The sequence below is a fragment of the Schistocerca gregaria genome, chromosome 8 (assembly GCF_023897955.1).
Source record: "Schistocerca gregaria isolate iqSchGreg1 chromosome 8, iqSchGreg1.2, whole genome shotgun sequence".
Taxonomy (NCBI): Eukaryota; Metazoa; Arthropoda; class Insecta; order Orthoptera; family Acrididae; genus Schistocerca; species Schistocerca gregaria.
In genome coordinates, this window is record NC_064927.1 from 81,809,686 (window position 1) to 81,834,640 (window position 24,955).

General features: G+C 40.4%; 1 protein-coding gene across 8 annotated transcripts in view; it reads right to left on the bottom strand.

The window, feature by feature from the left end:
- The window catches only part of LOC126284880 (choline/ethanolamine kinase), a 213,741-nt gene that overhangs the window by 16,369 nt on the left and 172,417 nt on the right, over positions 1–24,955 (bottom strand). For 6 of the 8 annotated variants that reach the window (XM_049984129.1, XM_049984127.1, XM_049984126.1 and 3 more), the window contains exons 3-7: positions 16,433–16,661; positions 12,870–13,003; positions 11,684–11,800; positions 8,488–8,755; positions 188–358 (exon numbers count right to left, since the gene is read on the bottom strand). In XM_049984129.1, the coding sequence (XP_049840086.1) occupies positions 188–358; positions 8,488–8,755; positions 11,684–11,800; positions 12,870–13,003; positions 16,433–16,661 (919 nt within the window). Of the gene's footprint in view, positions 1–187; positions 359–2,498; positions 2,687–8,487; positions 8,756–11,683; positions 11,801–12,869; positions 13,004–16,432; positions 16,662–24,955 lie in introns of those variants that run through there. The other 2 variants (XM_049984132.1, XM_049984131.1) reach the window with 2 other exon arrangements.

The following is a 24,955-nucleotide window of genomic DNA, read 5'->3' on the forward strand; positions in this document are numbered from 1 at the left end:
TAAAGACATTCCTCCTTGTAAACACAGAACTTAACTATACACAATGATTCAACAGTTCATTATTTATGACTGTCTGCAATCTAAAAATTTGAGAATGCATAAATATCCTGTTTAATAGGAGACAGGATTAAATTTTTAATGGATTTGGAAATGTCAAATAACCTGTAAAAAAAGTATGAGAACATACCCAGTAACCAAATGGGATCTGTGACAGTTTGGCATTGACAACAGCCCATAGTCCCCAGAAAAGATGTGAAGCAAGAGTGAAGGCTTGCACTTCCTTCAACAGTACTGTTTCCTCTTCAGTTGTTGGTTGTTTCTGATGGAAAGTCTTCAGGTAAGACCTTGCGAAGACCAGCTGCACGGGAACAGAACAGACCATGTCAAATAACTATGTCTCCAAGACTTTAAAAATGAGAAAGGAAGAAAGTGTGTGTTTTCTCTGTGTCAAGTCTGTTTGCAATAAAAATGCACAATGACTGAATTTGAATTAACAGTGAGTTGGTTTGTATTTTATAAGAGACTGGTGCACTAAATGTGTGAAGTAATTGTCCTTTACATAAATTATTGAACAATATGAACTACTTTAATTAGGTGCCATTCTTAACTATAAAATTATGTAATGTAAACTTCAAAGAGGTCTGCACAATTTTCCAGATTTATAAGTGTTTTTCTTTAAAGTAGTTATTGGTTAGGTTTATCAATGTTCAACTTCAGCTGCTATTCCTCCATAACAAATATAGATGTTTAGCACAAAATCATTGTTTAGTGACTGTGAAATTCACTATAGGAAAAAAAAATATTTCTTATAATACTAGGAATGTATTTGTTGGAGGATCAGTGCAGAAACCAAAATATTGTCAGTAATATTTTTCCTACAGTGTGAACTGTAATTTTAACAATTTTATTCTTTTGTGCTGGATTCTAATTAATTACAGTAAATTATTTGTTGCACCAATCAAACAATGGCTGTTAACTAAAAAGGTCTGGTTCAAAATGACAAACTGATGGTAATCAGACTAGCCAATAATGTTCTCGACTGTTTGTTTCAGAATTTTAACATAAGGAGAACCATCAAGTTTAAATTTAAATTCCAGATGTGAATAAAAAATGAAACTAATTATGATATTTTTGTGAGGAAAAGGTCAGTACCAGACACACTGCACAACATCCTACATTTTTCACACATCCATACAAGTTCCATATCCTTGGAATGAATAATATATGTTTTGCATACTGTACCATTGTAGGCATCTTTAAAATATTAACTGAATTCCAAAATTACAAATATAATTCTCTCTTATCACGAGTCATATCAACATGCTCATGATGATTCTTTGAAAAACAAATTATTATTGTTGATTCTATTTTGTAAAACTCGCATATAGGAAGAAAAATGTTAATGTAGGATGCTATGCACATCGAATTTTACTTCTTTAATATTTGTGCTATATGCTCCCATTAGTGGAGAGAGAGTTGGTTAAGCCTTAGCAATATATAAAACAATAAATTAATAGGAATACACCATACATCATGATAGTGTCAGTGTTATCTGTAATGTACAGTACATTAAATCAGCACATAATCTGATGGCAGGAAATGAACATAAAAAGCAAATCAATTGACAGTTTCTTTTTTTAATTTTTATCCGTAGAAAGTTTAAAATGAGTGACTGGTTTTGTAGTAAAAAGATAATGTGAATGTTCCAGTGCAAGTGAATATTGATACAGAACAAGTAGAGGATTCAAAAGAAAATGAATAATGTGAGATAGGCAGTGCTAGCCTGAAACAAATGCAGTGTTGTTTAGAAATGTGTACCTTTTGGAAACAATGTCAGTTTTCTCATGGGGTTTTTTTGAGAATATGAATAGTGGAAGAAAAATATGATACATAGCAAAAAGTATTTTGTATAAAATAATACATTTTTCTGTGATCCATGCAGCATTAATTAAAGATGTGTATTCACAATTTGAGCCCAAACAAATAATGCTATGTGTATTTTAAAAAATCTTTATTGAATTTTGGTACACCATAACACGTGACTGAACATTATAATATGTTGTTTTCTTGCAAACAAAAGCAAATTCTAAATAAAAACAGAAAGGTTTTGCCTGTCCCCCTTCTTATATGATAAAAATCTAAGCACTGGAGGTTTCCCGCAAAATGTCTGCTAACATGGATCAGAAAAATTGGTTTGTAAAATAAATTTCATTGTGAATTATACTGAACTTTGTGAAATGTGGTGAACACTTGCACAGTTTTAGATGGAATGCTCGTAAGTGGCAGTAAATGATGTCTGCAGTAAACTGCACTTTGAGAGAGAGTGAGAAACACACATACGTCAATAGCAGAGGAGTGTCTTAATTAAAGCTTTATGAAACACGTACACACAGCACAAGAGTTTTTTTTTCCACAGCTACATGAAAATGTTTAATTATGAAGCAAGAATGAAAGCACTATGTAATAATTATATGGGAATCCCTGTCATGAAAATAAACCTGTGAGAAGTGTGCTATTTTCCAGAACATGAGGTCCGCAACCCGGTTCAGATACTCCACTTTAATTTGTTATAATGTTCTCATAATTTTACTGTTCTGGCCAGTTGATGGTCGCTCTGCTGCAGTCTCAAGAAGGTGGGACAACAGCAGGGTCAGTCGCTCAGTCGATTCACTCAGCGAACACCCAACTGGGAAATGGAAGAACACAAAAATACCACAAGACGAATCAAGACAGGTGTCTTGGATCATCGATTCTCAGCCATTAAACAAGAGATTGCTGCCCAGTCTACACAAGCCTGGAAGAAACATGATTAATGGTTGTTTCCCTCTTGCTGTGCACTGGTTGATGATGGAACTGTTTCATTCAAAAAAAATTCTGACTGAACAGTAAAGACAACAAGTCATGACGATTCATATTTACCAATAGATTTGTAATGCACATTCTTTTCAAATTTCAGGTTCTCCAATTAATGTTCTCATGCTGCAAAAATGACAACACATTAAGATCTTGATAGCACTTGTCTTACTTCATGTACTGATCATACAAAAGGTGCATCGAGTTGTTAGTAGTAGTAGTAGTAGTAGTAGTAGTAGTAGTAGTAGTAGTAGTAGCTGCAGCAACAGCAGGGGTGGTGGTTGTAATTTGTTTTGGTTCATATTAAATCATAGTCTCATACTCAGTGTGGTGGAACTCACACTTGAAGCAAAGTTCTTTCCCATCTCTGGAAAGCAGGTTGGTTGTAACTTCAGCAGCCATTGATTTAGATAGAGTGGCTAAGGTATGAGAGATGTAGATGTAGAGATCAGCAGTTAATGCTGGAACAAGTACTTTATGATTAATAAAACTATAAAAGAAAACATACAATATGATCAAATCAGGAAAACGTGAAAATTTTGTTGTAGGCCTCTCACAGCAAAATCATGTGTCTGGAAACTGCATATGATGTAACTCCTAGATTTTTGACTAAGTGATGTTACATATTAATGACTTAAGTTACTGATTGCACTCACATTTGTTTAATACATAAATTATAAATTCCTTACACAAAGCTCTCAAGATGCAAACTAACCTCACATCCACAGAAAGATCTGCAATCCACCAGCTAAAAACTGTTCGCGAACTTATAATGCTACCTGTTGACAAAGGCTCCAGCACTGTCATCTTGAATTGCAAAGATTACTTGGCTGAAGGACTGTGCCAGCTGTCAGATTTACCCACCTACAAACCCTGCCACAGTGACTCCTTTACAGGAATACAGCAGGATCTCCAGTCTCTCCTCAAATCCTTAGGCCCATCCCAGAACCTCTCCTGGGAATCAATCTCTCTCTCTCTCTCTCTCTCTCTCTCTCTCTCTCTCTCTCTCTCTCTCTCTTCCCCCCCCCCCCCCCTCAACCCCACCTTCCTGCACTATTACCTTCTATATACTTCCTGAAAAGTCCATAGAACCCAACCACATAGGACACCCCATTGTGGCCAGTTACTGTGCCCCAATGAGAGGATTTCTGCTCCCATGGACACGACATCTTCACGTATTACCTGCAACCTTCTATCCTATTTAAAAGATATAAACTATTTCCTCCACCGATTCTCCACAGTTCCTGTTACTTCACCACTCGGTGCCCTGCTGGTCACTATTAATGCCACCTCCCCCCCACCCCCCCACCCCCCGATGACAAACTATATCCTCACCCACAATTACTTCTCTTTTGAAGGCATTACCTACAAATCTGAGGTTGGCTATGGGCACTCACATGGCAATAATATATTTATGGCCTTCTCGAGGAATCCTTCCTAAACACCCGGAATCCTAAGCCCCTCACCTGGTTCAGATTCACTGATGACGTCTTTGTGATTTGGATTGAGAGTGAGGACACTCTATCTAACTTCTCCAGAACCTCAACACCTTCTCCCCCATTTGCTTCACCTTGTCCTACTGAACCAAACAAGCCACCTTCCTTGATGTTGACCTTAACCTCAAAGATGGCTACATTAGTACCTCTGCCCATATCAAACCTACCAACCACCAGCAATACCCCTTACCTTGACAGCCACCCATTTGATACCAAGAAGTCCCTTCCATTCAGCCTAGCCACCCGTGGCCATGCAGATGCAGTGGCGAGTGACATCTCTAAAATTCACTGACGGCCTCACTGAGACCTTTACAGACATTGTACAAGTACAAAAACAGATCTCTGTGCCTTATCTTTCCAGTCACCCACCATCTCCCTAAGTCCCACCACAGAGGAGCATTCCCCTTGTGACTCAGTACCACACAGGACTGGAGCAACTGAATTACATTCTGCACCAGGGTTTCGACTACCTCTCATCATGCTCTGAAATGAGAAATATCCCTTCCGCTACCCCCCCCGGCCCCCACACACACAGTGGCATTCTGCCACCCACTGAACCTCTACACAGTATCTTCATCCATCCCTACACAACCCCTGCTTCCAAACACTTGCCTCATAGCTCATATCCCTGTAATATTCCTAGATGCAAGACCTGCCCCATACATATTACCACCACCACCACCTACTCCAGCCCGGTCACAAACATCACCTATCTCATCAAAGGCAGGGCTACCTGTGAAACCAGTCATGTGATCTACAAGCTAAACTGCAACCACTGTGCTGCATCCACATTCACATGACAACCAACAAGCTGTCCGTCCGCTTGATCCGCCTGTATGGCCACTGACAAACTGTGGCAAAAAAACAAGTAGACCACCCTACTGGGTGAGCAAACCACCCAACATAACATTCTTCATTGCAATGACTGCTTCGCAGCCTGTGCCATCTGGATCGTTCCCACTAACACCAGCTTTTCTGAACTGCACAGGTGGGAACTCTGTCCTCCCACTTTATTGGTCATTGTCTTCACCCACCCAACCCCTGCCCTGTTTCCATTCCAGAACTACCCAGTCCGCAGCCCTCTATTCCACCAACAAACCCAGTCTTTTTACTTCTTTTCTGCTATTCTCCCTCCCCCCGCTCTCTCTCTCTCTCTCTCTCTCTCTCTCTCTCTCTCTCTCTCTCTCTCTCTCTCTCTCTCCCCCCCCCCCCCCCCCACACACACACACACACACACACACACACACACATTGTTTAACCTCTTGACTGCCCTCTCCACCTTGTCCCTGCACAGTCCTGCAGCAGCACTTTAATGATCACCATGTACATCAATTCCTGTGAAATGAGCACAGTTCTGTTTTTGTGTATCCACTGTCCATTACACCAAATATTGATTTTAAGCAATGACAAAAACATCATTATGCAGCATGAGAGCAACAATTTTGTTAATACATAATCTTTCTACATAAGTATTTACTTTCATTAATTAATGCAATCTATAATGCATTTCTTTTTCCTTGCATTACATTAATCTATTGGCAAAAATAACTCTTGAGCAAGTCTAGTTTCTTCGTTTTTCATTTAATGTGTGATATTCCCATCTCTAATTATTGTAAGTAAGTTAAAAGTTCTTACCTGAATATACTTTTTGATTATCTGAAAGTTACACTGAGTATAACTTAAGGCAGAAAAATTATGAGCTGACTTCTGTGTGAATGAAGATTCAGATTTGATTGATAAAACTGAATTTATGATGCTTGTTATATAGTACTAAGCATCTGAAGTTTCTATGTATTATGAATTCGTATGTGACAATGAAATTTAATTTGCATTTTTACAATATCAAGCGTCTAATTATCAACATATCTACATAGTAGTCAGCTCTAAGTGATATAAATATGTTATTAAATTTGTTTATCCCCTTCTCTATTATTTAAAATAAATTAACATATTCTACTGCTTTATAGTATCCAGACAGATAAATCTATTGTTAGTCTTCGTGTTTCACTCTGAATATATAATCCCCCAGCCAATAATCAACAGTAATCACCATCCTTTGAAGAGGAGTAAAGTTAAATCTGCTTTTTCTGTGAAATACATGATACAAAATTTTCTGCAGTGATAATGTAGTTATGGTTAAAAAATCTTCTCTTATTTGCACATTATTTCACTCAAATTAGAACATGGCTGGAGGCAACATAGGCATGTTCCTTCAGGCTGAAATGAATCCATATCATGTGAAAGTAAATGAATGATCATGTTGCAATGGCTCTGATTTACATTAGTCATATGCTAGCGAAGTAAATAAAGAAAACAACTCAGGATGAACTAAAACAAAAAAGCTGGCATGGAATTAGGCACAATTATAATAATTATATGAACAAAATATGAATTATGAATTTTAACAAAACGTGTGCTGTATAGAACATGCATTCCACAAATAAACAGAAAATGTTCCTGAAATGTTCTCCATTTCAAATGCATTGTCAATGTATGGTCCACAATGCTGTTTACAAGGTAATCATATAGAAACATAAGTGACTTAGTTTAGTAAGTGTTTCACAAATAAAAGCATATATACCACTATTAAAGTTTCTTTACTTATTATAAGAATCTTTTTAAAGTATTTATTTACTTGTTATAAATAAAGAAAATTTTAATAGTGATCCCGGTGGTTTTATTCGCAGAACATTCACAGTGGTCATGGACTCACATAGGAAATTCATTTCCTTTTGTTAATAATCTTGTAAAGTAATAAAGAAAAGTGGGTAACATTGTTCTGACACGAAAGAAAAGTCATTTCTACACTAGACTGGTTTCTTCATGGCCTTAAAATATTTATCAAGTTAGAGCATTCAGGTCATGGAAATGTTTGAATGTGCAACAGACAGTGCCATGTTATCGTACTGGATGTAACATGCAGAAATGTCGTAACAAACTAAACAGATTTAGCTGAAGACCTTACTATGAAAGCTCTGACAATGAGCAATCTACTCAGTGTGACAGTCCAACCACATTTTTACGCCACAATATCCAATAAGTTGCCATAGGTTAAGAACTGGTAGCTGAAGTTAGTTCACACTGAACACAAATCTTGATAAAATATGCCACTATTTCTGGCAGATACATTCATAATCAAAACAATTTCTGGAGAGACTTATCTCCATTCTGAATAGTGTCTATGTTGTCAATTATTATTGTTGTTGCCAACATCAGTGTGGGAATGGATTCACTGATGCTAGAAATATGTCTGCATTTTATTATTCTATCCTTCCTTTGGTATTAACTGATGGAAATTCAGTATTTGATAGAGTTACAGCAGTATAGCATTAGATATCAATGTTCTATTTTAGCAGCTATTTTATAGGCACTGAACTCTATTGCCAATGGTACTACGTGAAATCCAGGCATCAAAAGGCCATGAAAGTCTTTCAAAGTAAATAGAAAATAGTATTTTCAGCAGTGCTATATTAAGACAACTATCTCAATAAAAATGAACACTAGTAAAGATCTAACAGACAGCTCTCTCTATTACTCCCGACATATGTCTTAGTCCTAGTTTTATCTCCCCACGGCTGCCCCCGTCAGAGGCTCGAGTCCTCCCTCGGGCATGGGTGTGTATGTCATCCTTAGAATAAGTTAGTTTAAGTTAGAGTAAATAGTGTGTAAGCTTAGGGACTGATGGCTTCAGCAGTTTGGTCCCATACAGACCTTACCACAAATTTCCAATTTTCCTATATTTATCACAAATTTTACTTTGTGGAACGTTAAGTGAACGTTTAATCAGCTTGCAATATAAGAAATTCCAGAACATATAAATTTTGGAGACTCTGCTTCTCTGACCGTCTAAAACAATTTGCAGTGCCACTCATCGTAGAAGCAAATTTTACATCTGTGTAACTCATGAGTGTAGGTTCCATTCATTGTATTATAATACGGTTTTGGCACTTTGTGTTACAATGCACACTCATATTCCACATTTATATTACTACTCAAGAGGGAGACCTTGGCCCTAATATAAATTAACTTCAGCGTATTAAAAACCACCAACATGTTGCTGTAGGCAGTGTGGAATGCATTTTAACATTTTGCCGTATGCCCAGACACCAAACTATTTACACATGCCAGAATTACTTACCTGCTGCTCTGGGCTGGGATAGTGGCTGTAATTGACTGAAAAGAATGGATGAGTAGGATATGTATAATCATACACCCATTCAATGAAGTGGTTAGCCAAATCAAAACCGCGGTAGTTGTATGAGCAGTACTCGAAATCTATCAGCACCAGACGTGGTGTGCTGAGAGCCTGTTGGTCAGTGAGGTTGTGGTTGTACAACAGAATATTGCCTTCCTGCATGTCATTATGGCAGAATACTACTGGAGACTGCAGCTTCTTCAGGAAAGACCTGCACACAGGAAATAACACAGTTGCAGGTCATGTTCAAGTAAGAGGCACTTGATAAAACAATTACAACAGGCAGACATTAGCTTCTTATCTCCATTTTCCCTTTATAAGAATGGTACTACTTTACATGTCAAAGGCAACCAATATGCAGAAGCTTTCGCAGAATAGTCTGCTCCCTACAGAAACACAATGTGGAAAATTTCAAAATCGGATGCTCAGTTTTTAAAAGCAACACTTACTACAATCAAAACACAACCTTTACAGCTTTTATGTTACTGTACAATTGTCCATTTGTTTTGTGCTGTGTTGTGTCAAGTTGTCACACACCTAATCAACAATTTATACAAGCAAAACAAAGTACTTATATAATAAACAATGGAAAATCCAGGATGTAATGTAACAATATACTAATACAACAAAAGTTTAATAATACCACATGGCAACCACTGGACTGATGTAATTTATTTCACATGCTCCTATCAGAGGACAGAATTAGGATTCATCTGTGCATATGGCATCAGTAATAAATTTCTACACTGACAGAGGATACAATTTAGAATGTAGAAGGTTCAGTTTAACAAATGCTGTACACAGCTCTTTCCTTCATCTACATCTACAACTACATAGATACTCCACAAGCCACCATACGGTGTGTGGCAGAGGGTACCATGTACCACTAACAGTCATTCCCTCCCCTGTTCCACTCGCAAATAGAGCGAGGGAAAAACAACTGTCTATATGCTTTCATACAAGTCCTAATTTCTTGTATCTATCTTTGTAGTCTTTGCGCACAATGTCTGTTGGCAGTAGTAGAATCGTTCAGCAGTCAGCTTCAAATGACAGTCCTCTAAATTTTCTCAATAGTGGTCATCGAAAAGAATGTCATCTTGCCTCCAGGGTCAAACATTGTGTGACAATAAGGGTACGTAGATAAAAGAGTCACTGACAGACTCAGAAAGGATCCACTAATCACAGTTCACCACTATCCAATATGGGCAATGCAACACAGCTTTCCAATGAGGGACTGAGTGCACTGTTAGCTGCAGACATTCTTTTGAGTATTGTTTAAAAAATCACCACAAAAAACCAAAGCCCACAGCAAAAATGAATCAGAAGTTGAGTAGCAGAGCAATACAACAATGATGACTAAATACACACCTGGAAATTGAAATAAGAACACCGTGAATTCATTGTCCCAGGAAGGGGAAACTTTATTGACACATTCCTGGGGTCAGATACATTACATGATCACATTGACAGAACCACAGGCACATAGACACAGGCAACAGAGCATGCACAATGTCGGCACTAGCACAGTGTATATCCACCTTTCGCAGCAATGCAGGCTGCTATTCTCCCATGGAGACGATCGTAGAGATGCTGGATGTAGTCCTGTGGAAAGGCTTGCCATGCCATTTCCACCTGGCGCCTCAGTTGGACCAGCGTTCGTGCTGGACATGCAGACCGCGTGAGACGACGCTTCATCCAGTCCCAAACATGCTCAATGGGGGACAGATCCGGAAATCTTGCTGGCCAGGGTAGTTGACTTACACCTTCTAGAGCACGTTGGGTGGCACGGGATACATGCGGACGTGCATTGTCCTGTTGGAACAGCAAGTTCCCTTGCCGGTCTAGGAATGGTAGAACGATGGGTTTGATGACGGTTTGGATGTACCGTGCACTATTCAGTGTCCACTCGACGATCACCAGAGGTGTACGGCCAGTGTAGGAGATCGCTCCCCACCCCATGATGCCGGGTGTTGGCCCTGTGTGCCTCGGTCGTATGCAGTCCTGATTGTGGCGCTCATCTGCACGGCGCCAAACACGCATACGACCATCATTGGCACCAAGGCAGAAGCGACTCTCATCGCTGAAGACGACACGTCTCCATTCGTCCCTCCATTCACACCTGTCGCGACACCACTGGAGGCGGGCTGCACGATGTTGGGGCGTGAGCGGAAGACGGCCTAACGGTGTGCGGGACCGTAGCCCAGCTTCATGGAGACGGTTGCGAATGGTCCTCGCCGATACCCCAGGAGCAACAGTGTCCCTAATTTGCTGGGAAGTGGCGGTGCGGTCCCCTACGGCACTGCGTAGGATCCTACGGTCTTGGCGTGCATCCGTGCGTCGCTGCGGTCCGGTCCCAGGTCGACGGGCACGTGCACCTTCCGCCGACCACTGGCGACAACATCGATGTACTGTGGAGACCTCACGCCCCACGTGTTGAGCAATTCGGCGGTACGTCCACCCGGCCTCCCGCATGCCCACTATACGCCCTCGCTCAAAGTCCGTCAACTGCACATACGGTTCACGTCCACGCTGTCGCGGCATGCTACCAGTGTTAAAGACTGCGATGGAGCTCCGTATGCCACGGCAAACTGGCTGACACTGACGGCGGCGGTGCACAAATGCTGCGCAGCTAGCGCCATTCGACGGCCAACACCGCGGTTCCTTGTGTGTCTGCTGTGCCGTGCGTGTGATCATTGCTTGTACAGCCCTCTCGCAGTGTCCGGAGCAAGTATGGTGGGTCTGACACACCGGTGTCAATGTGTTCTTTTTTCCATTTCTAGGAGTGTAGAAGTGTGACAGCTCTCATACTCTGGTCAGTTATCACTGCAGCAGCTTTATGTGAACAACCTTCCACTAGTATCGCAATGTGTAGTTCACTCAGATGCTTTACAAATCTCAATACAAAATGTAAATTTTTTCTTTGTGTTAAAAACCACATGTGCACAGTCTTTTCTCTCACTTACTGTAAACAGTGAAATATTTTAACCACCATATGATGTTTGCTTTAGACAAAAATTTATCATTGTTAAAGAACTGCAATGGTTATTTAAGAACAAATATAGAAACACACTCCTAACTTCACTGTCTACATCCTACTGATGGCAATTAAAAAAAAATTGAGATGTGAATGTGGACTTACATCAACCACTTGACTTCAGATCCTAGGTTGTACTTTTGGATTTTCTTGATGTAGGAAAGAACCTCAGGTTGAGCACCTTCAACCTCCACCAAAATTGCCTCTGCACTCTGTGTCCACCTGTAACAGATGTATACTCTGTAACAATAGCACCCTCCAAGTATATCAATGCAAGAATTATTAAGAAGGCCTAGATAAAAATTTTCAAAGTGCTACAAATATCCATAATACGTACAGGGTGAGTCAGGAGGAAAGATACATGTTTTGAAGGGTAATATTATTAGTGATTCTGAACAAAAAAACTTCATATGGACGTATGCCCTGTTCCAAATAGTTTCCAAGATAGAACACATGTAATATCACTTTTGTATGTTTTTCTTTAATAACTCAAACTGTACCGTCCAGAAAAAACTTGTCTAGTACAAAATTAAACTATATTAAGTTTCCTACAAAAAAGGTGCTATTCATTTTTTTTCTCTAGAGCTAATGGTTTGTGTGAAGAGAGTGTGACAAAATTGAAAAACTCTTTCAACACGCAATGCGCTGTAGCATACATAGTTTTTGTATGCCATTTTGACGTAGCATATTGAGGTGACAAGTAGAGACAAACAGTTTGATACGGGACACTTGTGATCTATCAAGTTGGGGAACTACCTCAAATTGGCCTACAAAAACTATGTAAGCTACAGTGCATGTGTGTTGAGCGAGTTTTTCCAACATTTTCATGCTCTCTCTTCGCACAGACCATTATTTATAGAGGAAAAAATGAATAGGGCCTTTTTTGTAGGAAATTTAATACAGTTTAATTTTGTACTGTAACTTGTTTTGCTGACGGGTGCAGTTTTCGAGTTATTCAAGAAAAATGTATAAAAGTGATATTAAGTGTGTTTTATCTTGGAAACCATTCAGAATAGGTCATATGTCCTATGAAGTGTATTGTTCAGAATCACTAATACCATCACCCCTAAAAGCATGTACCTTTCCTCCTGACTCACCCTGTGTTTTCAGGATGTCACTGCAAAATAAAGACTGGGGAAAGACTGTCTCAGAGAAACAGTACTTTTAGTAGTCTGGTCCAAAGAGCCTACTTTTCTTCCCCATAAAGTTATTTAAAACCAATCTGATAACCTCTCATTTAATTTTAAAACATATGTAAGTAATATTAAGACAAAAACCTCAATAAACTTACCTATCCATAGTGTCCCAAAGCCAGCGTGGTTCCTTGCTTATTGGTACATTCATCCTGTGAATTTGAGCCATGCGCTCTGCTATCAGTGGGCTCAATTTGGTATCTGCCATCTCTCTGGTTTTCAATGCCCGTGCCTAGCAAGACATTCGAATTTTGATTAGTATTTACATAGAATGTTAAAAAAGTCAGCTCTCTGTTAAAAGGAAAGCATTTATTTGGTTTCTACAGTGCTTTCCTGTATTATACTATAAATCCTGGTTATGGTCTAATTAATCCTTTCTCTCATGTGTCAAATAAATCGTGATGGTATTTTAAATGACTAACAGTAACTACTTACAACTCTGTCAATAGAACAGAAATGGTTCTCGTTTAAAGCTGTGGATTTATAACAACGATTACTGCAGAGCAGCGTCATTATTAAGTAAAATAATGGATCAGTTCATCAAGTGACTTCTAGGGTATGTTTAAGGGGACATGGAATCATATTGTCAGTGAAAATAGTCAATTTTTTGTCTTAAAATATTCTACGGACTTCCTCTTTAATATTATGTATCGCTCTTTGTTGTACTACAATCCTAATCATATTAATTTACTGGCTTTCCAAAGTAGTGTGTTCAGTTTTTCTCCCTGTCATGTTCAACTGGAAGTCTGTCGGTCTTTTATTGTGATTCCAAGACTGCTAGTTTTCAGTGATTAATTTGTGTTATGAGACATATCCCCAGCTTCACTGTTTGCCAGCTTTGAAAAGATGCTCTCTTGTCTGTTTGCATATACCTTTAACTTTGGTGTTTATTAACATTTTTGTGTGAAGAAGGCAATGGCTAGTGGAAAAGTGTTCAAAAATGTGTGAACTAGTAGAAGAACGTGAAGAACAGGTTACACTCAATAGGAAACATTGTTTCAATGACCCTTGAAAATCTGACATGTACAACTATGCATTACGCTTTGCAGCTCAGGATGTAGCCCACAAAAGTATGTGGGAAGCTGTAGAGGAAGCAATTTAAAAAAAAATGAAAATTCCTGTGGGCCCGCAGTAGCTTTCAATGGTACACGGCAGAAGTAGGGTCTTACTTCCAACAATGGCGTTGTTACAGCTACAAGTGTTGCCCCTGGAAAGGTGATTGATATGGCTATTGTGCCAAAATACTATCGCTGAACTAATAAACTGAATAACGAACATAGTGATAAGTGTAGAGCAAATTACCCAGGTAACAGTGGTGGTACTAAGGTTTATGGAGTAAAGACACTGTGTGATCATGCTTCTCAGTGGTATAATGTATGTTTTCTATATTATTTGGGGGATGGTGATTCAAAAGCCAACAAACATGTTATGGAAATCAAGCCATATGGAAACAATGTTGAGATAAAGAATGTTCAAGACATGGAGCACATTCGGAAAAGACTGGAAGCTACATTTAGACGTCTGAATGTGACAGTGAAAGGAAAAATGCTAAGTGATGGTAAAAAATTAGATGGTAAAGGAAGGTTGACTGATGCTGGAATAGACTTTATTCAGAACTAGCAATCCAACAAAATACTAATGAGGAAAGCTGTATGGGTGCTGTTTTTCCACATTACTTCTACAAATGAGCACCCTAGCCTCAGATTATATCCTGATGATCAGAACAATTGGTGTAAATATAATAGGGGATAAACAACAAGATAAGATTACAATCATTACCACAGTTTACAAGCAGTTGTAACATAGGAAATTAAACTAGTCTTCAGGAATCTGTCCAATATAAACCTCCTGAAGAAATGTCTTCATGGGAGAACACAGAACCCTAATGAAAGTGTGAACAGTGTAACATGGCGTTGTCTCCGAAAAACCATGTTTATGGGTATTAACACACATCATTTTGGTGGATATGATGCTGTGCCATCATTTAACCATGGTAACATCACAAAATGACAGATTCTTGAGCTACTAGGAATTCCTGTTGGTTCCCATTTCTCATCTTTTACTGAAAATAGAACTATCAAATTTTCTTTGAGTGCTTGGACAGCTAATGTGTATGTACTGAAATGAAATGTCATGTGGCTAGGGCCTCCCTTCGTGTAGACTGTTCGCCAGGTGCAGGTCTTTCGACTTGACGCCACTTCGGCGACCTGCGTGTCGATGGGGATGAAATGATGATGATTAGGACAACACAACACCCAGTCCCTTAGGATTGACAGTCTGTCACACTGACCACTCAACTACTGGGGGCGGACGTGTATGTACTGAAACACTATTACGTTGATTACTTGCAAAGAACAAAAATAAAAAAAATACAGGCAATAATATGAAGAACTGTTGTGAAAAGTGCAACTCATATAGGATAAAATTAATATTCAAGTCTCTGAACAAGATATTACAATATTATTGTTTAAACATTGCCAGGATACATATGAGCATAAACTGTAAAAATATTAACTCTCTAGCTAATATAGATTCTGAGAAGAGGTACCTTATGTCACATACAATTTTACATTGCAAAGATGTCAATTCCACATCCTCTTAAAGTTTTGCAGAACACGACTGCTGCGACACAAAATAATACAATGTTAATAATACACTGCTAATTTAATTGTCTTAATATGACAGAACTGTCAACCTATTCAGTAACAGGTTTTGTGAAAGCTTAGATGAAGTGAAAAGTTGGGAATAGATTTATCACTTTTCAATTGCCTAGTGGTAGTAGTTCAGTTCTGTGTCATGTAAGTACTGACCAGCCATTCTGTGTGTCTGTAATTTTCTACATTTCTCAACTGAATTTGAGGTACAATAAAGTAATTGCTATGTACAGTTTATATACATTCACAATTCTGTAAGATGGAGGTTAGTGGCCAGTTTAGTGCAATGGTCCCAAATTGGTAATGGCAAAATTTGAGAATCACAAAAATTCCACAGCATTCAGTTAGAGGCAGCTTGTGGTATTAGACATTCTAATATGAAAGTCTCTCATCTGATAGTGAAGTATATTCAGTAATGTGGTAACATAGCCTTTAATATTCCTATATGTCTAAAGCTAATTAAACACTAAAATGCAGCAGTATCTGTCACCATGACAACAATCTCTTTGCACTACAAGAGTAATTTGGATGACAAATCTTTTCAAATAACTGTGCAAAAGTCTATTGTCTATTTGAATATCAATCCTTTGGACATATTTTAGATATTGAGTGAGTGGTAGCTAAAACACTGATAAAAATAATGTGGAAGTACAGTTTTAATACTTTGACTCAACAGTGATGGCAGCAATAAAGCAATAGTTGTGTTAGTATCAGACGTGCTTAACCTATGATCACAATGATTATTAAGGAAGACAATATTTGGGTACTAGTGATGGTATTGATAGAATTGCCAGTAATAAGGCTGATGTCCAGCTGGTTAGTCTGTGCTCTACACTCACAGAAGAGAGACAATGGTAACAATCTTTGCATTTTTTTCTGAGATCAGTGTGAATATACCACCATGTAGAACACAGCCTCCAACAATAGAAATTGTTTTTGAAGAGTGGTGTGGAACTCTGTTCAGACGTGTGGCAAAGGTTCAACACAATTGAGAGGCAGAAGCTCACCGGTATGTATTCCTCAATGCGGCCTCCAGGGAAGATGCCGTGCAGCTTGGGCCCCAAGCGGCGCTCCGAAAGCAATGTGAATATCACAGACTCGGTGACGAGTGCCTCAAGAGCGCGCTCGCCATGGGTCTGCCCGTAGATGCGCAATAGTACTTGTGATGGCTCACTGCCCTTGGGCCGTGTGTCCGTAGGCAGAGCGACGTGGAACAGCCAGTTGCTTAGACCGCCACTGCAAATAGATGAGTAACCACACATAGCAAAAACTACAGTCAAGTGTCAGCCATAAAGGTGCATGCACCACTGTATAAACAGGCCCTTCTGCCAGATCATTTCTGTATAAATACAATAATTTACAGAAGGAAATCATTTGGAGGGAAGAAATAGAAACATGTTTCTTTAAATCATAATGGTGTTAGCAGAATGACCTGATGACAGTGAAGCACACTTACTGTGGCAATCTCAATCATTACTTCCTGATGTCTGATATGGAATACTGCAATAGGAAAAAACTGGAACCATCAGATGCTGGGGGAGCCTACAGTGCATCCTATACACTAATCACAACAGCAAAATATTTCTATCAATCACGATAAAAGCAGTGCATGCTACTGGTGTAATTTCTACTCTTGGCTCTTCGTGTCTAATCTGTATTGGCAAATTATGGGCAGTACTGTCATATACAAATGCATTTGTTAGAAAAAATGCGTAACGGTGGTTTTAGTTTTCCCACAAATCTATTCACTTCTCCATGTAATTATTTCCTTATAAATGGTTTCCATGTGGTTGCATTAGCTTATCCAAACTCTGTTCAGGGAAGTTAAACAGTTGACAAGTACCTTCTTCGTTGCATCATCTTTAAAGCTTTGTCCGGCATATAATTGTTTCAAGTGCAGCATGTCGAGATGTAGGGTTGGTGGCCGAAGGTTTCCAACGGAAATCCTGTACGAGTAACTGATCACAGTATGGGTAGTGTGTTGTGGAGGAGACTACCCCTAGCAATGGTTTCCCGCTATGTCAATTTTTGATAGCGTATCTCGGTCTCTTGAGTGTTTCGCAGGCCGCAGATGTGGGCTGTAACTGCTGATCCAAGATCCATGAAATCAGCCACACAGACGTGCAATCCATCCCAGAAACAATAGCCATTACTGTAAGACTCGAGAAAGGAGGCGGGTTTTTTTTTTCATTTTTCGATTTAGGTGAATTTGGAATGAGCCACAGCTTTTACTGTTGTTTAGGTTATGCCACCGCATCCGTGACAACGTGAGGAAATAAATAATTCCATCCATATAGGTAGCAGGACAAAATGCTCTTTGTGTGGTTTGTACGCTGTTTCAGCAAACACTGTACAAAGAATTTTCGATATCTGTGCTTTCCCGTGACAGTCGTGCAAATAGTGATACTCCCACTTTTTACAGGATGTCAGCGGTCTGGATTTTACTATTATTATAATAACGTATGGGCACACAAAAGAAGATGTTTAGTGTCCATACTAAATTTCCCATGAGACGTGTGGGGTTTGAGTATCATATTACAGCACGCACAGCACAACTATAATTGTGGGAGCAACAAGTTTGGATGATAATGTTGTCCGCTTTCCCTATACCCCCCACAGTCGGGCTACTACTGTACTGAACCCAACAGGCGAACAGCGACATCTGCCCTCGAAACCAATTTACAGGCAGCGCTGCATTCGTACAACTTGTTCTGAGCAGCCAAACCGTATTGTAAGCAAACGGCCCTTACTTCTCGAATACAGCTTATTTCAGACGATAAACCCTTTACCTAAGATTGTAAAACCATGTTGCAAAACTACGTTCTTTTACTTCCGCACAAGGCTGCTTGCACAGTTGTCAACCACATTACCATTTACATAGAAAATTGTAGGATTCATGTTATCAGACAGCCTGCATGCTTCTTTTTTTCTGATAAACTACGCTATAATCAGTATTTAATTCCCGGTGGGCTTATGGTGTTTATCATTTTCCTCTTAGCAGCAAATACTGTCCAATATTGTTGTTGTTCCTTATTTATTGTAGCGAATACGTGTTAGCTAGGAATGCACTGTTATCTTCTGTCTATTACGTCAATTTCGTCACTCTACGTCCTCTGGGTGTTTCACTGGCGTTCGCTTTGTTAGTAATCCTAAAAATTCTGAATAAATTTCCTGCCCGAACTGATGCGTGCAGACGAATATGATATGGCCTTGTAACGAGTTATGTGACTAAGTTTTGTGAAAGCGTTAGTGGACGAGCGATGAACGTGTCAATGAAGTTCGTAGTTTTGGAGATGTGACAGACGCTGATGTGATGAGGCAAATATTGTGCGTGTGGCGTGTTTCCCCGTTCTCGGAATTTAACAGCGTCTTTCTGCTTGGCAACAGCCTACCGATAAGCTTAGTGTTATCGTACGGCAACGCTGACACGACCAACGACAAACACTCCATCAACAGCAACGCGGCGAAAATACGGCAGTTACGCATACGCCACTTGAAAAATGAAGAGAATGAGTGGCCATAGAGCTTGCTGGAAAGAAATGGACATCCTGAGGCATTTCTATGGTCTCCCGCAGGTGGCTGCAGAACCTGGAGACGACGGGAAGCAACCGTGGAAATGGGGGTTACCTTGTTAGGACTACAGCCTCTCGTCATAAAGTGGCTAACAGTTTGTGAAAACGCGAATAACGGCATTTCAAGCCCCCTTAACATGTTCTACTCAGTCTCAGCCATTTACTCCTCAAATAAAAAATACAATGTTTCAACTACATTAATAACCGATAATGATACGTTAGTGCAGGGGGGCAACTAAACTACTTTTCGTCGCGCCCTCTCTGAAACAAATTATCCCCCTCCCCGTCCCCTACTTTTCCTTCCTTCCTTAACCCGTCTCGCACTTTTTGTAGCACGATATCTATTTACTTCAGTCCAGTTATTGCAGCTATGAATTAGAACAGTAACAATATTAATAATTTTTCGAGCACATCAGTTAAATTTATTATAATTACCATAGATTTGTATTATTCAAAGGTGGTGAAAGTTAACATTTATAACAAGTTTATAAATAATCACAGCTGCGTTTGCAATTATTGAAACGGAGCAAGTATGTGTCTTTCACTACGTACATATTTCTTTAAAAATTAGATCACAAATTAGTTAGTTGTAACAGCAGCATACAAAAACATGAAGCTGGAAAATATTTGCGATAATGCTGTCACCAGGATGCAGGATGAATTTTGCGCTTTCGTTAAGATTTGGTAGCTATTGATATTTCATCATCTGAGAGATATCGACTTCACTGTCGCCAAACCTTTCTCCATGCAAGATGTCGCACATTTGGCAGGTAGGATTATTTTCTCTCGAGTAATGCATAATCATTTGCAATTAAGTACTTAGGACACATCTAGGGATGCCCTTGGGGCATCCGTTTTCTGATGAATCTGACACTTCCTTGAAGTTGTTGCTCATGACGCTTAGAAAATTCGATGGGTTTACTTACATGGTCTGGTTTTGTCGGAAGGTGTCTCTTTAGTTTTATAGGCTTCAAGCTACTGTGGGCTAAATCTCCGAACAAAGAACACATTGTTATCATTCATTATTCAAAAGAATGCTGATAAAGCCTAATGTCAGATAATCAACTTGATACTCATGTACTTGGATTTTTGAGTTTAGAGTTAACGTTTCTGATCGGAACAGGGGAAGATGTGAAAGAAGAATGTATTTTCATCAAATTCGAATCTATTTCCTTATTAGAACTGTATACTTTCCAAGGAAAAGGGGCACTGGGCGAATCAGTTCTACGCGATCTCTTGATATTGTAAATCAGCCGCATATCTGAGTGAATGCCAGCACTTTCATTCCTTTCTTTTAAACCCGGTTACCCACTTCCACTGAAAACGCAGTAGAATTTGACTTTAAGCTGACTCATTACCCATGAAATGACTGCGGAAGCCTGGCAAAACCAGATGGATAGTCACAATGATTGGTTAGCAACTGTTATTTTAGTCAGATTTACAAGGAAGTGGCGGTAACATTGTCAAGCTGCTTATTGCCATTAGTGCTAGTTAATTTGTTAATCGCTCCCCTGCGCGTGATTAGTGAAGGGGGTCATGTGATGAAATGTTACTCGCGACTTTTCTCAGCATTCCTGCTGATAGGGTCTGCTCGTCAATTCTTGGGAAATGAGGCAGTAAATTAATGATGAAGGAGCTTCTTGGCTCGTGGAAATAGAGTCTGACGCTATCAATATTTGTTCACCGCAATTCTCTCTCTTACATGATATGCAATATAAATATTTCAATAAAAAATAGATTATTCCCTGTTGCCCTCACCCCCCCCCCCCCCCCCCCCCCCACCTCCGCCCTTCCCAAGTGGGGCGCGCCCAGCACTTTGACGGCTATATTAAAGCATTGTATTACGTAGGTTCTGTGTATGTTGGTTGCAAGCGGATATATTCGGAAACTTCAATAGACTATAATGAGATACAGATGACAATACGAGTACGTCAGCATCTGACAGACTAGGTTTACATCTGTTTCAGGCTAGTCGTGTAAACATTCCATTAGCGACTCCGGTAATTCAGTTTTGGCTGCTGGATTTCAGTTTACACAATCGATACGGCAAATGTGTCATGCAAACACAGTACCGCAATTGGCGCTGGGCTGTCAGGTTGGAATTTGCTTTGCTACATTGCTTAACGTAGACAAGCTTTCTAGCCATTTCAAATCTCTAAACTGTTGCAGTACCGTATTGTCCACCAGTGATCACTTCACACTTTCCCCTCAAATTCTCTGCGTGTAAAGAATTAAATTTCAGCTAAATGATCCTAGCTGACAAGCTTGCGGAGAAATAGAAACGACACCGCTGTTGTAGGAACGGTGAGATATGAGCTATAGTAGCCGCGTGTGTGGCATTTACGGCACAACATCCACTATTAACATGGTGATTTATCAGAACAATCGATGCTTAGGTCCTGCCCACGGCTGTGAATGTCTGTCCCGCCACTGAAAGCAAGTAAATTCTGACAAGCAAGAACTGGACTCTTTACTGAGAAAGAATTTCATTTCGGAGCTAGAAGTATGTCGGTAATTTTTTCCGATAATCTAACAAGGTTTCTTGAGTTACACACGGAGGTGCAGTTATCAACATTCGGCCTTATGTCATCTGGAAGCCTCTCACAGAAACAGGTAGTTGGCCCCCACTCACTGCTTGCGCTCGCCGAACAGCTAGAGGTAGCTCTGCGGAGTCAGCTCCAGTGCCGCAGAGAGAATGGTCTGGTTATCAGCTGGAACGCCGATGCGGCGGACACGGAGGCAGCTCGCCACTGAGCTGGCCGTCGCTGTCTTCCAGGAAGGCCGATAACGCGGCAGTACAGAACGGCACGGAAACTCGCCCCTGGCAGACACACACATTCCTGGCGGCGTTCCAAGTGCGAGTTAAGTTGTCTGAACTGTGGGAAAGTCCAGTCCCACGATTTCCATCATGTTAACTTCAAAACAGATTTTTGTTTCGTGCTTGTGTGTTATTAATCAGTGCAAACGGCTATTTAAAACGACTCTCCGTGTTCTCTTTGACGGGACAACTTCGAAATGAAGGTAAAGGCACACCCACAGGGCAAAAATAGTACACCTGAAGATGAGGTAAAAGATAATGACTACCTATTCAATAGCGTATTGGTATATCTTTAGGTGTTGTGTTTTCGCGAATGGATGCCACCAGAGCTGGCGCGCTTAGTGTGTTTCCGACTGGCGCCAAGGGCAGGGTTTTGAAGTTTTCCACTAACCACAAGCGCGGCCCAATCAGCAGCCTACCTGCCGCCGCCATTGTGATGGGCTTCCGCTTTGTGATAAGCAGCGGCCACAGGCAGCAACGCACGGTTCGTGGTTGGCGTTGGCGTGCGACAGTTCTAGTGCCGAGTTCTCGGGTTTTGTATTTCGTAGTGGAGATCAGCCTGCGAGACTTTGTCTACAAGTGGAGCCGCCTGTAGCCTTCCACAAGAGTTTAATACAACGATTGACAGTGTTGCGACCAGGACAGACATTGTCATGTTGACACATTTTGAGTGACGCACGCCCTGACAGGCCACTTCTTAGCTTTATCTGTCTGCAGACATATTGAATGGGTCGATATACAATTTAAGTATCACAGCGCAATAAAGTGTATATTTGTGGTTCACTATCTGTTTGCACTGTCCAGCTCAGAGCACCTCAACGCAATGCGTCGTGTGCGAACCGTTCTACCGTGACAACCCGTACACATCTGTAGGTTTCCTGAGGATGGCAACTGACCGTCTCCGCACAGGTCACGCAGTTCCCGCAAATTGCCGGCCGGTAGTTCGTGGGATTGGAGCTACCTCCCGGTAGCGTACCAGGCATGTTCCATCCGATTCGGATCATACGAATTTGTGTCCAAGATTCCGACCTGAGTTCTCCACCATGCTCCTCCAACCGCTGTAGTACGATTCTGGGCTCGTGGCTGAAAGACGTAAAACGATGGGATACAAAGAGGTCCGCAGTTAGTTTCACTCAGGCCGCAGCTGTCACGGTGCCTTCAACTATCACCATAGGTCCCGTGGAAGCGCAAGTGAATATTCCCCTTAGCATGATATTGCCCCCGCCGCGCTGCGCCCGTTGCCTGATGGATGTTCCTAACAGCCATTCGCGTGGATGACAGCAGCACTCAATCTCTGTGGTTGGTTGCTATATTTCGGCTGAACAGCGTGCAGATGAACTCCAGAGGTGTTTACTCGCTGTGACCGTGGTCCGCACGCCATGTTATCCCGCCTTTGTAAAGTGCGATGTTTCCATCTGAGCAACTACACTGAGACTAGAAAGCTATACGTTTCCTTTTGTGGTAGAAAGGTAAAACACAACCAGTTCCCAAAATATCTTTCAGTATACCAAGATCGCATCTCGAAACAACATAACAGAGCAGAACAGAAACTGACAACCCGAAACAGCTTGATTACAAAATTGCTGGACCAAGCTGTGGACTACTACATATAGCGGCAGATGCACTGATCTAGTCTTTTGCTGATTATTGCTCTCATGTACGGAGAAGTTACCGTATTAAAACATATGTCGACCTTAATGATATAATGACGCTAATATATGGAACAATCAAATCCACGCCTTTTCAAAAATGGTTCAAATGGCTCTGAGCACTATGGGACTCAACTGCTGTGGTCATCAGTCCCCTAGAACTTAGAACTACTTAAACCTAACTAACCTAAGGACATCACACACATCCATGCCCGAGGCAGGATTCGAACCTGCGACCGTAGCAGTCGCACGGTTCCGGACTGCGCCACGCCTTTTCCATGGTTACCTGTTCTCTCGAATATTGCCCCCTCTTTACCTTCGGCGACAGCTACACAGCACTCGATCTCCATATATCTGCTAGTAAATAATACTCTGAGCTCCTTGCCTCATAATACGCTTAAATCTAGGTAACTTACTTGGAACCACACTCGACCCACTTATGGCTTGAAAAGGCAATACAGATCAGAATGGCCAAATCTTTGCGTTTTCTACACTCTAGCAGAGCCCCACGCCAAGCTGGTATTTCACGCTCCGTCTTTAGAGACGTTCATTTTTCAAACTCCGCTTACATACTTCCGCTTTTGAGTTATGGGTATAGGAGGTGCGACCGAAAAATAAATTTTTGTTTTTCTTAAAATTATTTTGTCTATTTCAATGCTATCCCTTTCAAAATAGTTTCCATTAAATATTGTAAACTTGAGCCAGCGCTTTCTCCCATCCCTGAAACACTTCTTCAGCTCTACACTTTGAATAGTTTTCAGCCCTCAGTGATGCGTTTATAATCTCACCTATGCTCGTAAAACAAAGGTCCTTTAAGGTCTATTTATTAATTATATACGTCACTGTCAGAAAAGGAGAAAGCCATCAAATGTTGGCTTTTTAAAAATAAAAATAAATTAATTTTCTAAATCGCATACCTAATAAAACATTAAAATGTGATGATGCTACATAGTCAACGAAATAGTCGTCACATTTTAATGTTTTATAATGTACGCGATCTAGACAATCAGTAACTTTTTCTTTTTAATTTTACGTTTCCTTTATTTTTAGGAATAGAAATAAAGTCACAACCAGCCCTGTCTGGCGAATATGGAGGCTGTGACAGCATTACAGAACTGTTTGTGGCAAAAAAAAAAAAAACTTCAGCAACACGAAACTAAGTGTAAACAGGCGCATTATTGTGGTGCAAAACCCACGAACTGTTTCGCCACAAATCCGAGCGTTTCTTTTCTTTCCTTACGAAATGCCTCGTGCAAATAGCGTTGAACTTGAACACAGTACCCATTAATGATCGATCGATCTTGTGCCAAGATTTCATGCAGCACTGTGCCATTAAAAGCGAGCGCAGTCTTATTTTACCGCACCTGTGAAGCTGTTTTCGGTCTGGGCGACCTTCAGTTCTTCCAATTGGATGATTAAGCCTTGGCGTCGACGTCATATTTGTCAATTCATGTTTCATCACCCCCTTATGACACGTTCCAGTTGTCTGCA